Source organism: Cucumis melo, chromosome 7 (assembly GCF_025177605.1).
Source record: "Cucumis melo cultivar AY chromosome 7, USDA_Cmelo_AY_1.0, whole genome shotgun sequence".
NCBI lineage: Eukaryota > Viridiplantae > Streptophyta > Magnoliopsida > Cucurbitales > Cucurbitaceae > Cucumis > Cucumis melo.
In genome coordinates this window covers 17,696,083-17,713,157 of record NC_066863.1, presented here as the reverse complement: position 1 = coordinate 17,713,157, position 17,075 = coordinate 17,696,083, and the positions used below count along the sequence as shown (strand labels likewise).

At 32.4% G+C, this 17,075-nt stretch overlaps 1 protein-coding gene across 1 annotated transcript; it reads left to right on the top strand.

Annotated features, from left to right (window-relative positions):
* The first annotated feature begins 2,891 nt into the window (after nucleotides 1-2,891).
* On the top strand, nucleotides 2,892-6,387 carry LOC127150207 (aromatic aminotransferase ISS1-like). Its single transcript, XM_051087506.1, has 6 exons — nucleotides 2,892-3,298; nucleotides 3,429-3,861; nucleotides 4,721-4,884; nucleotides 5,069-5,128; nucleotides 5,362-5,518; nucleotides 6,146-6,387. The coding sequence occupies exons 3-6, from the start codon at nucleotides 4,873-4,875 to the stop codon at nucleotides 6,151-6,153; spliced, it is 237 nt and encodes a 78-aa protein (XP_050943463.1). The 5' UTR covers nucleotides 2,892-3,298; nucleotides 3,429-3,861; nucleotides 4,721-4,872; the 3' UTR covers nucleotides 6,154-6,387.
* Nucleotides 6,388-17,075: the final 10,688 nt, after the last annotated feature.

Below are 17,075 nucleotides of genomic sequence, written 5' to 3'. Positions count from 1 at the left end.
TCGACTGGGGCTCGCGGGTGGCTGGCGTAGCTCGGCAAGGGTGTGCGCACGGCTCGCATGGCGCGTGGCTGACATGCGCTGGCTTCGAACGACGGCTTATGGAGCGCGACGGAAAGCGACAGATACCTGGCGGACAACGCGACGGAGGCGGCTGGCGCGATTGGGCTTCAACCGCGACGCACAAACGACAGACAACTTGCAGTGGTTGACAGATTGCGAACGGTGATCGGCTGGGCTTCGACGGCGATGCACGAACGCTAAAACGATCTACGGTGGTTGACGGAGACAGTGCGGCGCTTCGGGTCAGGTCAAGCGGCGGCGGCAGTTGAGAAGAGGAAATAAGGGTTTGATTCTTTTTTTTTTTTTTTTTTTAAGATGATGGTTTCCCCACTTTAACCAAAAAATTATTACAATAAATTTATCTTGTAGTGATCATAATATTTTTCTTTCTCATTCCTCATCTCCAGTGACCTCCATTTCAATGGTGGGTTTGAAATGGAGGTGATCGAAGATGGGAAAATGGGAGAGGGAGGGGATGAGGAGGTGGGGAAAATGGTAGGTGAAAAGGGTGGGTTTTTTGTATGTAAAAGTAAATGGAGGTCACCAGAGATGGGGAGTGAGAAAGACCTTGAAAAAGGTGGAAAGGGAAAATGAGTTTGAAATGGAGGTCACCGGAGCTGGGGAAAACAACAAGAAGAAAGTGAACAAAGGATGAACTTAATTAATATGCAAAAAATGGAAAATTGTCTCACCATTGTCGATGTTGCAGACGTCCACTGGACGTTCACTGTTGCCATTTCCAACGTTGCAGACGTGTTGAAGGAGAAGGGTTCATAGACGTGTTGAAGGAGAAGGTCATTGAATGTTTTTTTTTTTACGTTATGTTTTAGATTAAGGAGAAAGAAATTTTCATTAAGGGCAAATTTGACTTTTCACTATCAATTTGTCCGAAAACTCAACTTTTTTCAAAACCAATCCTAAAATATCATCAACACCTCCAAAATTGACCTATTTTTGGCACTTTCCCAAGAGAAAGTGTATCAGGGGCGAGGGCGTGAATTTGGCTGAGGTGGGTTATAAATTAAATTTTTTCTTTTTATCTTTTGTTTTTTAAAGCCAAACCCTAATTAATTATTATGTTTCATGACGTTTAAAAATTTTCATGAATCGATGATACTTAAAAAATGTCATAAAATTAGCAAAAAATCGAAAATCTTTGCTTTTTACCCAAAAAAAATGTGCATTTTGTCATTTATGACACTTTTTTCTTTCTTTCATTTCAATTTGGCTGTAGAAAGGTGTTATGGTAGCCCATTTTTTTCTTGTAGCGGTTGTGTCTGATTATATGATGTTGGGATCACTAAATCATATGACATGTTGTGAACATTTTTATTGGCCTATAATGAGACATGATGTACATAAGGTGTGCGAAAGATGTATTACATGTAAAGAAGCTAAGTCTAAGTCTAAATTATCACATGGATTATATTTGCCTTTATCATCTCCAAGTGGACTTTGGTTAGATAATTCAATGAACTTTTTGTTGGGATTACCTTGATCTAAGAGGGGGAATGATAGCATTTTTGTGGTAGTTGATAGTTTTAGCAAAGTGACTCATTTTATTGCATGAATAAAACTAATAATGCTAAACATCTGTCGACTTGTTCTTTAAAGATGTAATTAAATTGCATGACATTCCTAGAAGCATTGTTAGTGATAGAGATGTGAAAGGCTTAAGTCATTTTTGGAAGGTAGTTTGGGAAAAACTTGGTGCTAAGTTAGTCTACTTCACTACATGTCATCCTCAGATTGATGGACAAAATGAGGTAGTCAATACTAAGGATGATCAGTAGAGTAGGCAAAAAAACAAAAACGACCGACCGACCGAAAACGACTGAACCGAAGTCGGTCGGGTAGAGGTAAGGGAAACATCGGTCAGTTTCAGTTTTCAGTAGTAAAAACTTATTACATGTTGGTCCGTTTAGACAACGCAAGCAAGACCCGACCGGTCGATCGATTGGCTATTTTTTATGTTTATTAAAATATATATATATATATATATATATATATATATATATATATATATACATATATAGATATACATACATATACGTATACATATATATACAAATAATTTTCTTTTAGGGTTTTTTTATCCATTCGAGTCTACACTCGATAGTTGCAATCACAATATCCACGTACTTCGACTTCCTCTTCTTCATCCGACAATCTCCCAACAGCATTTCTCTTCTTCATCCAATGTTCGACATTCCTATTCCTCACAAGAACTTCGACTTTCAGCGTTCGGCCTCGTGCAACGATCTTCAACTGAACTTTTGTAAGCCCTACACCCTAAAGAAGCTTCAGACTTTTAAAGAGCTTGGAAGGTTAGATTTTGAGTGAAGTTAAGATGGAAAATTAAAACTAAAGTATGTCATGGTAGGTGGGAAGAAGGAAAACTAAGAAAGGATGAAGAAATTAAGGTTGAAATTGTGATGGGACGTTAGAAGAAAAGTTGAGGAACGACAAAATACTTTTTATATAAAGATCTTGGGGTAGAAGTGTTCAAACTTGGTTTAGTTCGGTCGAGAGAAAAGATAGAGAAAGATAGAAAGTGAGAATCCTGGGCTAGCTTTGAGTAATCTCAGGCGAGATGGGGAAAACAGAGAGTAAATCTCACTACAAGAAATATGGGCTTTGATGTCGGTTGGAAAAAATGAAAACGGATCTTTAATGTCGTTTTTCAAAACGCGGATGTTTAATGTCGGTTTTAAACCGACATCAAAGAAGGAGCTTTAATGTCGGTTTTAAACTGACATTAAAGCTATAGTTAATTTCTTTAATTATTTTTTAATTTTGTTAAATTAAATCAATAAAATTAGAAGACAAATTAAAACTCATTTGCTCTTCCTATTTCTCGATTTCTTCTCAGCCCTTCGTTCACTCTCTCACGCCTTTCTTCCCTCTCTTCTCAATCTCACTTTAGGGTTTAGGGTTGAATCACCGCTCTATTTTCTCTTCTTCTTCGATAGTTCTGTCACTTGTAATCGAAGAACTCTGGTACCGGTTCTCGTTAAACGACGAATGATTTGGTGTAAATCTACACCTTGTCGGAATGAGAGCATTTTTTGGCGACGATGGCATGGAAGACGACGCATAAACCACATCTCTATCTCTTCCGTCGTTGTCCTTTTCATCTTTCTCTGAATCTTCCGCTTCATTTCCGACATGAGATTCAGAGATCCATCTAATTTCACATTTTCCTCGGAAGAGCATCGCTGACCTAAAGTTTAATTTGGTGAAGTTTCTGATTTCCCATTTGTCTCTCTTTTTAGTTTTATTTACTTTGTATGGTTTGTAATTTTGGGGGGTTTTTTGCTGAAGGGATTGTTTTAGCTAACTGCGTATTGTATTTAACTCTTTGTCAGATTCAGAGTAGTTGAAATGTAAGTACAGTGATGTAAAATGAGGGAAGACGGTGACGTATGTGAAATTCGTGGATGGAGGGACGGTGGTGTCGGCGAGCACAGACGGGAGTTTAAAGATGTGGAAGACGGAGGAGGGCGGGGGTGCACGTGTGGTGCGCACGTACGAGGGGCACGTGAACGGGAGGAGCTTTGTGGGGTTGTCAGTGTGGAGGAAGGGGGGCTTAATCGGGTGTGGATCGGAGGACAAGAGAGTGTTTGTGTACGATAAGAGGTGGGGAGAGCCAATATGGGTAAAGGAATTTGATGGGGGGATGGGGTCGGGTTATGGGTTGGTCAGTAGTGTGTGTTGGAGGCAAGTGGGAGAGCAAGAATGCACCTTGGTAGCTGGCGGGTCGGATGGCGTTTTGCAAGTTTTTGTCGGACACAAGAAGAGGTTTTTTTGATTCAATCTGACTCAAAACCTTTTTTTTTAACATTACCACTACCATCCACCATTATCATTTATTTATTTATACTTTTTAGGAGGGATTTTCCTTTTTTTTTTAAACGCCTTTATTTACTATTATAATAATACATAGTTGCATACTCTCACTTCAGTTAGTTAAAATTAATTTGAGTGACTTTCATCATTGGTATTTTTGAAACTATACATGCAAGGTGATAGATATATGGGTAGAGATGTACTGTTAAATTTGCAACTCAAACTTGGATACATATTATATTATGCTTCTGTGTGCTTGTTCATTCTTCACAGTTTTCACTCTACAATATTTTTCTTCTCAGAACATAACAAATACTGTATTATTATTATAAATTCACAACAACGCTCAGCTATTCAATTTAGCTAATTGGGGTAGAATAATACACAAGTTAATAACAAAGTTGTTTCTGCTAAGAGAAAATACAGTCGCATATAGCACATATGAGGTAAAATTAAAAGGAAGAGTGATTTAAAGATGGAGGACGTACGTAGGTGGCATTTATAGGAACTTCATCTCTTTCTTCTGTGCTTTATAGGAAAAAAAAAAGTTATAAAATTACCCACAGCTAGATTTCCTTAGTTTCTTAAAATTGTTTTTACTAAACAAATTGAAATCTTAATCCAACTGTAAAAGCCAAAGCAAAAATTTGAACCTTTTTTTTCTTTCTTTTAACTGTCAAAGTTTGGTTAGGATTTCAAAACCTTTTATTAAATCATACTAGCAACAAAGAAAAAGATTAGTAAATAAGCATGAATTCTTAGCCTTTATGAAATGGTCCCCCACTCTTTCCAATTACAAGTTTACTTGCAGAAAGAAGAATGTAAGGTGCAAAAGAAGTTGGCATCAATGGCCTCCATTTCAAAAGTGCAGATTTACTATTAAAGGATCTCTGTCTTCTAGGACTTGATATTTCACCTGATACAAGCTCGCCTTAAATCAACATCTATATATATCTGCAGAACATGTTCGGCAAGGTTCATTTCTTTTTTCCATTTTTTAAATGAAAAATAAACTCATATTTCTTTTAATTCCATTGATCTTCATGTTAAGTTGGAATGTTGTTCTTGATATTGTTCTCTCTCTGAAATTGTGTTCTTGTTTATATTATGGAACCAGACAGTCATGGACTTACTAAATCATTGTTTTTTTGTTTTGCAGTTGAATGAGGAAAATAAACTGTACAAGTCCTCTGTGATGGTTACAGCCGGTGCAAATCAGGTGATGATAGTGCAAATCATTGAATTTTTTTATAATAATGAATCAAAACTGGCAAGAATGGCCAGCTTAAGTTGCAGCATTACTTATCTATTAGACATCCTATCATTCATTGGCTTAGAAGTACAAAGGAAAAACTCGGTTAACGCTTGCATATATTATCAGCTTTCGTTTTGGAACACTTCCTTATGTTGATTGTCTTCTTATGGTAAAATGTAGTGCTGATTTTACTGCAGGCATTTGTTAACCTTGTTCTTACATTGTGTGATGCTGGGGATTCTGTGGTTATGTTTGCTCCGTATTACTTCAATGCCTACATGTCTTTTCAAATGACTGGTGTCACTAATATATTGGTTGGTCCCGGTGACCCAAAAACACTTCATCCTGATCCAGGTTAGTCTTACAGGTTGATTTTACATAGCCATGTTACTTTATTCAATTCTTAAGCATTATGTCTTTAGCTCGGCCATTATGACACTTGCTTTTGTTCTTTCATTGCTCTTATTATTTTAGAAAAACATGTGGATATAATGATGAGAAAAGTACTAGCAACTTCTGGTCTTATTATGATGTATAATTTGGGACTGGAACTAGAAAGTCAAGCTTCTGCATATCTGCTTCAGCAAAAGTTTAAAACATCTATATTATTATTACAAAAGAGATCTTTAGTTCAGCATAAACTCTTTCTCTGGTTTTGTTTATTATTTATTATTTTAGTTAATTTTTAATGATGTTTATGTTTACTTGGAATGAAATTCCATTGGTGACGTAAGGGACATTTTTTCTTTGCGCTACTTATGCTTACGTTGGACTACAATAAGCTTTACTTTTCAGCTTATTGTGTTGATGTTGCTTATTTCTTTATAGATTGATATTGGTTTTCATAATAATGTTATGTAAAAAAATGTTGATTATTCATTTGGTGGGCAATATTAAGAACTTTTCATCCTTTTCTGCAATTTCAGTACTTCAAACAGCTTTGTTATTCATATAAATGGTTTATTTGGATATTGTTTGTAGATAATTGAAGTGATATCGGGTTGAAAGCTAAGCGATTGTGTAGAAATGGTCAAGCGACCGTTGAAAATTGAAGACTGAGAAGGCATTTAGGATTTTTAATTATTTAATTCTTGTATTAGAATTTTTTTTCATGTACTGTTGTAGAAATGTATATATAAACATAATATTAATATTTTATTTTGTGTATTCAAATGTAAAAGACAAATGTTATAGTTTCTAACATAATATGAATTTCATTGATTTGTTGGCGTGTGAAAAAAATATTTATCTACATTGACCCAATGTCGGTCTATAGGACAATAATGTAACAATTAAATAAAAATAAATTTGTAAAAATGAATAAAAAAACTAGGCTTTAATGTCGGTTTTAAACCGACATATCAGAGTTCAACCGACATTAAAGAGCTTCAATAACACTATCAAAGATGTCGGTTGAAAACTAACAAACCGACATTAAAGAGGGCTTTAATGTCGTTTTTAAACCGACATTAAAGCCCAACCGGCATTAAAGGGCTTCAATAACACCATCAAAGATGTCGGTTGAAAACTGACATTAAAGGCCTTTAATGTCGTTTTTAAACCGACATTAAAGAGGCCTTTAATGTCGTTTTTAAACCGACATTAAAGCCCAACCGACATTAAAGACCTTTAATAACGCTCACAAAGATGTCGGTTGCCAAGTGACATTAAAGGCCTTTAATGTCGGTTTTAAACCGACATTAAAGGCCAAAATTCTTGTAGTGTCTCCAGATTGTGGTAAACCGAGATGAAAAATAGAAGGGTTTACGAGATGGATCTCGGGTCATCTTGTTGCTAGTTCGATCGAGATGAAGGATAAAAAGCTTAAGAAGTTAGAAACTTGAGCCATTCGGGGTCGTGTTTGGCTAGAACTGGAAGTAGAAAAAGGAATTTATTTAGGTTCTCAGATATGATCTCAGGCATGTTCGACCGAGAAGAGTAAAGATCTCGGTGGATCTCGGGCTGAGCTTGGTTGAGATCACTTAAAGACACTCGACGAACATATTTTCAGAAATTTCTATCGAGCGAGGTTAGCGTTTTTTTTTATACAAGGAGTGTTTTTAAAGTCAACAGACTATCATTTCTCTTGTTTCGCACCATTTTCACTTAAGGGCAAGGTAGAGAGAAGAGGTAGAGAGAAGTTGAGTTGCATGCAAGAGTTGAGTTGAAGCCAAAGCAAGAAGGTAGTTCGACACCAAGCTCCAGTTGGGTGATTTTGGGCTATTTTGGTGATTTTGAGGAATTTTAAGTAAAGTTTCGATATTTTTTTCTTGATCAAAAGAGATTGAATGGATTTATTTTCCATTATTTCTGACCAAGAGGAGATCGGGCTAGTTTACAAGCCAAGGATCTAAGCTTCCATTAGTGAGTGACAAAATGATTTGTAAATGAAGTTTCTAAATATTTTTTACAAAGCTATTGTTTAAGTATGCTTTGAAATAATTATTGAAGTGTACTGATCATTATATTTCGATTTACAAGCATGTTTGTGAAAAGTATTTGATGATATTTAGAAAGTGTTTCCAAAACATGAGTTTAGAAATGTTTTGACAAAGCATGTATTTATTGATAGATTTATTAATGAGATTTGCAAGCAATGATTTAATTAAGAGTATGCTTAAAGTTTCTGAAATTGAATTGTTTATTGTTTTAGAAAGATACTTGCAAAAGCATGAGTCTGATAAAAAAGGTTTTAAGTAAGAAAACCATGTTTGTTCTATATACTGAGTTCTCGACGGTCAAATGTGCACAGAGTTTCAAGGGTATATGGCTATGTTGACCACTTTGCCGCTACCACCGAGTTCATGCAGGATAGTATGAATAGAACTTTGCTATCTTGATCGAGATTAGACATGATATAGTCATTATTGAGTTATATATCAGGCACTGTAGGTCGAGCTAGTTGTAATTGTGACCGAGTTTTTAGGGTATAGAACTAACATAAATAAGTAAGTAGAGATTTATTTTAGAAAGCAAAAGAGCTATTGAAAGATAGAAAGAGTTATTTAACGGTAGAAAGAGTTTATCAAGAAAGAAGTTTTAAGAATTCTATGTTTATGTTATGTTTCACGAGTTATTTATGCAAAAGTGTAAGCTTAAAGTTAATTTATTTCAAAAGCATGTTTTATAAAAACCGTCACTCACTAGGCTATTTAGCTCACCCTTTCCAAACGTTTTCCACTTTTTTGGAAGAGATCATGATCCAAAAGCCTGATCATTATCACTAGTCTGCTGTGCCAGCAGTTTGTTATTAGGTTTTGTTACTTTTGGTTAGTACTTAAAGTTAAGCCATGTCATGTGCATATGTGTAAAGGTTAAGTTAGTCAGATTGTTTGGTTTGAACTGTGGTCTGTAATGAATGGGGGTATAGCCTTAACCTTTTTCTCAGAAATTATGCAATGAAGTTCTTTTAATTTATGTATTTGTGTTGGTCCGTTGCTTAAGTTTTATTCTGTTTAAGTTGTTTAGTATTTCAAAGGATTTATTAGTCAGCTGTCAGCGGTGTTGTTCAGAAGGGACACAATATCGGTTGACTTCACGCCGTCTCTCGGGTCGAGAGTAGGTGATCTGATCCGTGAGAGGGTGTGACAACTTCGACGTCCAAATCTCCAACATCCAATTGAACTTGGTGATCTCCAGTAGGCACTCTTCACAAGATCTCGTCTCGACGTCTCCAAATCTCAGACGGCGGTAAGTTCTCTGGCATCTATTAATTTATCAAATCTTAAGAAATATCTATATATTGTTGACGTTGGTATATAAATATCTGTGCACCGTTGGCGTAATCTTAAATGCGAGACAAGTGTTGGTTTATAACCATGAATTTGAATGTACTGTACTACTGTGATTTGATAAATTAATTAGGACTTTTGTAAATGAGAATGGTAGTATAATTTAGGAGTATGGTAATTTAGAAAATGGTAATTTAGAAGTATAACCACGAATTTTGTTAATGAGAATACCTCATTATACTTATGGCAGTAAAATATCTTTTTTTTCTGGAAACGGTAAATTTGAATGTACTGTGCAGAGAATAGAAAAACAACAAAATTGAATGATATTTAGTGAAAATCAAAGTGGAAAGCATAATTAGATTGATGATGCATGGATAAGATTGAAGCTTTCAATGAACATATTGAGATTTTAGGTTGGAGTGCAAGGTGTTTTGTTACAAACCAAGAGGTCGGTGTGAAATTTTTCTTTCACTAATAGGATTCTCACACAGTTAAATCAAATGGATTCAATGGGATATAGAGGTTGATGGAAGTGAAACTTCAAAAATTTTACGAGGTAAAGATATGGATGCCAATACAAATGAGAAAAATAAAAGCATTGATGTTGATTTATATGGAACAATCCATGGTTTGAGAACACTTTGAGAGGCTTAAAGGTGATCCTAAAGACCCTTACGTTAAATGTAAATACTGTGGAGTTGTCTATGCATGTCATTCTAAAAGTTATGATCCTGGAACTATGAAGCATCATTTGAAAAATTGCAAAAAGTACTCTTTGTCGCCACGTACCCGAGACGACGCGGAGCGGCCGACATCCTTAAAAAGGTTTAATTTTTTTAAAAAAAAAAGAGGAGTCGCCACCAATCTTTTTACGGTGTGATTGGACACCGAAATAAAGTGAATCATTTTAAATAAAATAAAAACTGGTCTACGAAAAAATTAGAGTTGAGTTCGGGAGTCATTTGTGTACGAGGAAGGTGTTAGCACCCCATAACACCCGTTTTAGAAAACGGTGGCCAAATTTAATGTCTTGAACAAAATTTATTTTTTTAAAAAAGAACTATGTCTTATTTCATTGCTCAGCATTCCAATATTTGGAGCAATGATCCCATAAAATAAGTGGGATACACCCATTAATTAGACTATATTGGAAGAAAATTCCTCACCTTAAGAGAATGAGAAATTGTTACAATTTCTCAAATTCTATCATAGGCTAGTCTTCGAATAAACCTTTTTTAAAAAACATTGATTAAATATATTTTCTCTTGGGATCAAATCTCGGACTGCCTAAGATATTGATCCCTCACCTCAAGAATCTAGAAATAACGGACTCCCAGAAATTTCTAGATTCCATCATAGGATTTTTTTATCGAAATCGGCGTGGTTATTATAAAAAATGTAGATTAGGAAACCTTATGAAATATCTATTTAATTTTGAGTTTTAAAATAAATAATTTTAAAGCAAAAAAAAAAATCTAAATGGTTTAAAGAGAAAAAATTTAAAAAAAAATCAAAATTAAATACAATTATGGTTAAAAGAATTTTAAAATTTTCAAGAAATTTTTAACTAAAAGAGAAAAAATTTTAAAAAAAGATTTCAAAATTAAATACAATTATGGTTAAAAGAATTTTAAAATTTTCAAGAAATTTTTAATGAAAGTCAAATAGAAATAACAAATATACCACACAATAAATTAAGCAAATAATTTAGGATATCAATGTATGCATATACTAAATATAACAATAATAATAAAAAATAAGTTAAAAGAAAAGGAAAAGAAAAGATACATAATAACAATAAAGAAAATAAGAGGAAAAAATGAAAAAAAGAACTAAATGAAATAATAAACAAATGAATATGTAAAAAGAAATTAAATAAATAAGTGAAGAAAAGAGGACATAGAGATGATATACGTTAAAAAGAGATAAAAAAAATAATGAAAAGAAATAATGATAATCATATAAGAATAAAAAGCAAAAGGTTTTAAAAAAAATCATAAATAAAAAAAAACTGAATAAATAAAAAAATAAAATTATATATAGAAAATAAAAAAAACAAACAGAAAGTTAAATATATATATATATATATATATATATATATATATATATATATATATATATATATATAATAATAATAATAATAATAATAATAATAATAAAAATAAAATCACAAATAAAATAAAATTTAAATAAATGAATAAATAAATTAAAAAAAAAGAAACATAGGGGTGACGGCAAGGTTTGCTGCCACCCTATAATAAAAATAATAAAAATAATAATAAAAATAAAAGTAAAAATAAAATTCCCTAAAAGAAAAATAATAAAAAAAATAAAAAATAAAAAAAATAATAATAATAGAAGAATTTTTTGTTTATAACTTTTTCTTTTTCTCTGTTGTTTAGAGAGAATAGAGAGAAGAAAAATATTAAAAAGACCTTTTCTTTTTTTTAGCTTGATAATAAAAATGTAGCAAAAAGAAAAAATAAATTTTCCTTATATATATTTTTTCTCTCTCTATGCTTAAAAAGAGAAGAACAAAAATATGAATTCCATCCCGAATAAAATTACTTGTTGTATGAGGTGCGGATCATTGAGAGTAAACTCTACCTAATGCAACCTCCAACTAAGTTTTTATGAGATTAGAATTAGGGTAAAAAAAAGACAATATGAAGATAAAAATAAAAACAATAAAGCGAAAAAGCTAATGACCCACCTTTTTGCAGAGGAATACGTTTCTTCAAATTCTCTCTAAACACTTTTTTTTAGAGATTCTCTAAAAAAAATTTTTTGTAGAGATTTTCTTTAAAACATTTTTTTCCATAGAGATTCTCTCTAAAACAATTTTTTTTCCTCAAGAATTTTTCTAAAACAATTTCTTCTCCCCTTTTTCCAAATGACAAAAGACCATATTTATAGACCCGGGGTGTGCCACAAATTAGGAAAATTTAATAAGTATAAAATCAAATTAGATATTATGTAATATTATTAATTTTCTTTTTTCTAAAATAGTAAAAATATGATATTGAAAGATTTTGTCCAAAATAAATTTGTTGTTTTTTTTCCTAAAGTGATAAAGATAAATCAAATATGGTGTTAAAATAATTTTGTATAAAATAAATTATTTTGCTTTTCCTAATGTGATAAATCAAAAAAGATTTTGTATAAATAAATTAATTTGCTTTTTTCCTAAAGTGATAAGTCAAAAATGATTTGAATTTTTTTTAAATAATAGATATTCTCATTAATGACTTTATTTTCCATTTTAATAAAAAGATTAAAAAAACATAAGATTTCATATTATTACAAAAAGATTTTACCTTTTTCTTTTTCTAACAAAATAAATGAACAAAATATCTTAACCATTGCTACAATTAATATTCTAAAGAATAATAAAAAAAATGTAGGATAAAATTAGGTTGCTACACTCTTATAAGAAAAAAAAAAAAAAAAAAACAAGAGATCAAGCCCAAATAACATTAGCTTTCAAGTCTAAAGACAATGTTGGGGATAATTCTTCACAACTTGCATGTGAGTCATTTAGTTTAAAGAGTTGTCGGGAAGCTTTGGTTGATATGATATTAGTAGATGAATTGCCCTTTAAGTTTGTATAGGGTAAGAGATTTAAGAAATTTCAAACTAGATTTGTTGTTCCGTCTTGGTTTATTGTGGCTAGAGATGACTTAAGTTGTATGTAAATGAGAAGAATCGTTTGAAAGACATGTTTGTAAAAAATAAGTATAGAGTTTTTCTCACCATAAATTGCTGGACATTGAGACAAAATATAAATTACATGGTCCTAACTGCCCATTCCACAGATTCTCATTGAAAATTACATAAGAGGATACTTAGCTTTTGTCCAATTGAGACTCATAAAGGTGACACTATAGGTAAAATCATTAAAATAAATTTGAAGGATTGCGACGTTGAGAGGGTAATGACTTTAACAGTTGATTATAATACAAGTTCGAATAACACTGATGTTGCTTATATTTTAAAGAGATTCAATAAGTGATTTTTGTTTGGTGGAGAATTTCTGCACCTTCGTTGTTGTGCCTATATATTGAATCTTATAGTAAGCGATGCTTTAAGAAACATAATGATTGTATTAATAGGATTCGATATGTCGTACGTTTTGTAAGGTCTTCTCCTGGCGCATTTTTTTAAATTAAAAAAGTGCATTAAAATTGAAAAAATAGCTTGTAAGAGTTATGTGTGTCTTGATGTTCTCACAAGATGGAACTCCACATATATGATGCTTGAAGTTGCTTTTAAGTTTGAAAAAGATTTTGATAGATTAGAATCTGAAGACACCTCTTATAGACATGATATGTCACCAAATAAGGAATATCGGGCAAATGCTAAGATGTTAATACGATTTTTAAAAGTCTTTTATGATGTGATCTTGAAAATTTCAGGCTTTTGTGTTGAAATTTGTCCTAAAACTCATAGTTTGTAGTTTAAAATTATATTCTATTCAATAAAATGGTTATTGAGGACTTATTAGTGAAAATAGAATACTATAATCTTGAATCAAATAAACTAACACTAGAAGAAATCTGGTCTTTAATGTCGGGTGGAAAAAATGAAAAATAAGCTTTAATGTCGGTTTTCAAAAGGCGGATGTTTAATGTCGGTTTTAAACCGACATTAAAGCTTTATCTTTAATGTCGGTTTAAAACCGACATTAAACATCATGTTTTTTTAGAACCGACATTAAAGGTCTTTTTTATTTTATTTTTTATTTTTTTAATTTTTGTAAAAAGTTGAATTTTTCTCTCTCTTACTTTACTCTTTTCTCCTTTCTTCTCTACCAAACCCTAGACTTTACTCTTTTCTCCTTTCTTCTCTACCAAACCCTACGAAAGAAGGTTTTCTCTCAACATTTCTTCCCTTTCTTCCTTTCTCAATCTCATCACTTTCTAATCTCCTCCTGGCTTCCAGTCAAAACCTTCATATTCCCCACCTTCACCATCGCCGCCGTGAAATCCGCCTTCCAGAGGCTCCGACTACTCCGATACTGTCTCACCGTCGCTGCCGTCAATGGGTCATCTTCCATCGCACTTAGGTAACATTTTTACTACTACTATTATCGTAACAAACACCCCTTATTTTTCTTATTTTTATGCATCTAAAACTACATTCGGGAAGGAAGAGCAAAAGATGGTGTAATTTGCTTGCCCTCACTTCATGCCATGTTTCGCCATCTCCTCATTAGCACGCCTCAGACGTCCTCGCTTTGAATCTCTACTGCTACAAATTATTTTTCTTATTTTTTTACAGGCAAACTGGTAATTTTTTAACAACTTTCCAGGAATCTTTTTTTTTTCGTTGGTGACTGTTTAGATTCTCAATGGCGGTTTTTCTTTTATTTTCTCTATATATACCCTAATTTCTTATAATTTCACATTAATTCACAAAATCAACTCCAAATTTCATCAAATCTCTCTCCAATTTTCATTTTTCAGAAATTTCCCTCTCCATTATGCCACTTTTCTCCCAAATAATTCAACAATACTCCTGGAATTAGTGGAGGGCTAATCATCTAAGAGATAGAGAGCCATGGGTATTCAATTTCATTGAGATTTTTTCTTATATTTTTCTTCTATTAAGCATGTTGATTCTTTTATTTTCTATTATCGAGAACAAATTCTACTTTTAAATCCACATGGTCTTTGCAAAATAATTGTTCAATTTGTTCTTGATTGTTCGACTTATATGCAAGATATATTTTCTTTAGAAAATTATATTGCAAGATTCAATTGATCATCTCTATCTACAAGAAATTTCATAATGCTTCTTGCTTGTAATTAATATGTTAATTATTGAAGATTGATTGACTTAAAGCTAAGAGAAATCACCATGGTTCTTGGCATAATATGAATTTAATTCAATCAATTTTGTGTGCACAATAAATTCAATTAAATCCATGATGCATTTTTCTCTAAAAAGTATGCTAGGTACTTTAATTTTCTTAAAAGAACAAGAATTGGGCATGAATTATTGTTGCAAGAAGTAACAATAAATGTTTATGTGTGATCATCTCTTTTCTTGAATCTAGTTTAAGGCAAGCTTACTTGATTTAATTTTTTGGTTAAGATCTTAATTCTTATGTACCTTTGATCAATGACATGTATGGATATTGTAATTCTATTATGCGTGTGCTTGATTTTTTTTTTCTTTTTTTAGAGGGTTAAATCTTCACCAAGGTTCTTACAAGAATCAAGCAAGTTGATCTTCTAAGAACCTTGGCCAAGAATCTTCTTTTTAAAGCAAAAGTCATTTATGTTTCTTATAATTCAGTGATAAGAATTCAATAGTGCCCATTGCCCCTCACCTCGTTTTTCTCATAAAATTCAATATCTACTTCTTTTTTGTGGATTAAACTTGCATCTATAATTTCTTTACTTATTGGTTACAAATTCTATTTCCCTTCATACTCTTTTATGGCTTCCTTTTTCTACTAACCACTTTCCTTTCAAGCTTTGATTTCAATAAATTTTTTAACGACCATTCCCTTGGGTTCGACACCCTAACTTACCACCGAGCTACGATAGAAAGTAAGGGTAAATCTAAAATTACTTTTTGCCAAGGTAAAACTTGGCAAGCAACCTACCCTTAGCAAATTTTAATTTCATTTTCTAATATCCATTCGAACATATTATTGCTTGTTTTTGACGATCTTACCAACACATTTTGCTATACATATTCTTTGATCTTGTCAAATACGTGCTCTCATTTGTCAGGTGATTGCCATAAATACCATTGTCTCTCCCGAATACACAATGGGTTAATATGCGTGTTTAGCTAAACAAAACTTATAAAACATACACTTAGATTCTCATTCCATTATAAAACATCTTCTTTAATATTTTGTAGGTATTTAATATCAACCTGGCTTATTTTCGACGTCTGTTCTACTGCTCCATTACAATCAATAAGTTTCTTATTCACAAATCAAACCGGAGAAGTTGGGTTTAAGCTTCTCAACATGCTCCGGCTATGGCGACTCCGACGGGTCAGCTCTCTTTTCGCAAGGTATTACACCATCATTTCCTTTATTTATTTATAATCCCGATCAAAACTTGAAGATTGGGTTTGCGGGATTGTTAGCTACTGGCTTTGCAGATTTGGAGGAATATATATTGGATGGGAGAAGAAGCAGTTGTTTTGGCTGCAGTTTGCAAAACAAAACTTGAAGAAGAAGAAGAAGAAGAAGAAGAAGAAGGTATGAAATTTCTTTTTCCCTTTTATTGTTTTGGAGTAGATAGTTTATTTATATGCATTTGTGGACCAAGTAATTTTTCAGAATCTATGTTGCTGGTTTGCGAGAAGAGATTGTTGCTTCTTCTGAGTAGGTCTGTCATGACATTGGTTATTATACATGCATTTATTATGTTGTTTAATTAAATTATAGTATAACTGTGTTTTTATTTGTAATACTTTTGGCTATAACTATCAGAACAAATTTTATGAAGTTCGTAGGTGCAATGATTTTCTATGTGTATATAGTAGATATTTTTGCATACAAGATAATAGTTATATAAATTTGAATTATGAAATTGCAGCTAGTAGGACGCTCACTCTTCTGTCTTGGGTTGGTGCTGTGATTAGTAGCTGGTGCAATTTCATAACTGTCTTGTATGTTGGTAAGTGTTTATAGATTTTGCTTCTCAAAACATTTACATCTTTAATTTCTTTGATGATATCATTTACCTATAACCACTAAAGAGATTTAGAGTGTTTTTGGTTGATTTAGATATTTGATATCATTTAGATATTTATACAATAGTGTTCTTTGAGCGTTCCGATATTATATGTAGATAACAATTGTTTTTGTCGTGCTTGATTGAATGTAGATAACTGTATATTTTTCCAGGTCATTTTCTACTAGAGGAGGATGATAAGTTTCTAGATAAGGTTTGAGCTACAGTTCAGGAAGATGAATGTCAAGCCCTTGCTGCATTTGGTGCCTGTTTCCAATATTAATAATTGTTTGAAGAAACATTTTCGAGACCTTTAAAATGTCGTATATAATTCTGTTTGGTTGCAGTTAATTTTACAAGTGTGTTTTCATTGTTGGTGGAATCAGACTTGAATAATATGGGATTTATGTGCTTTAAGATATGAATGAGATTTATTGTTGCTTTAAGATATGAATGGGATTTATGTGCAAGTGC

Bases quoted from the DNA above. Each gene is read 5' to 3' on its own strand.
- LOC127150207 (XM_051087506.1), top strand. The intron at 5,129-5,361 runs GTGATGATAGTG...ATTTTACTGCAG, and splicing joins TTACAGCCGGTGCAAATCAG to GCATTTGTTAACCTTGTTCT.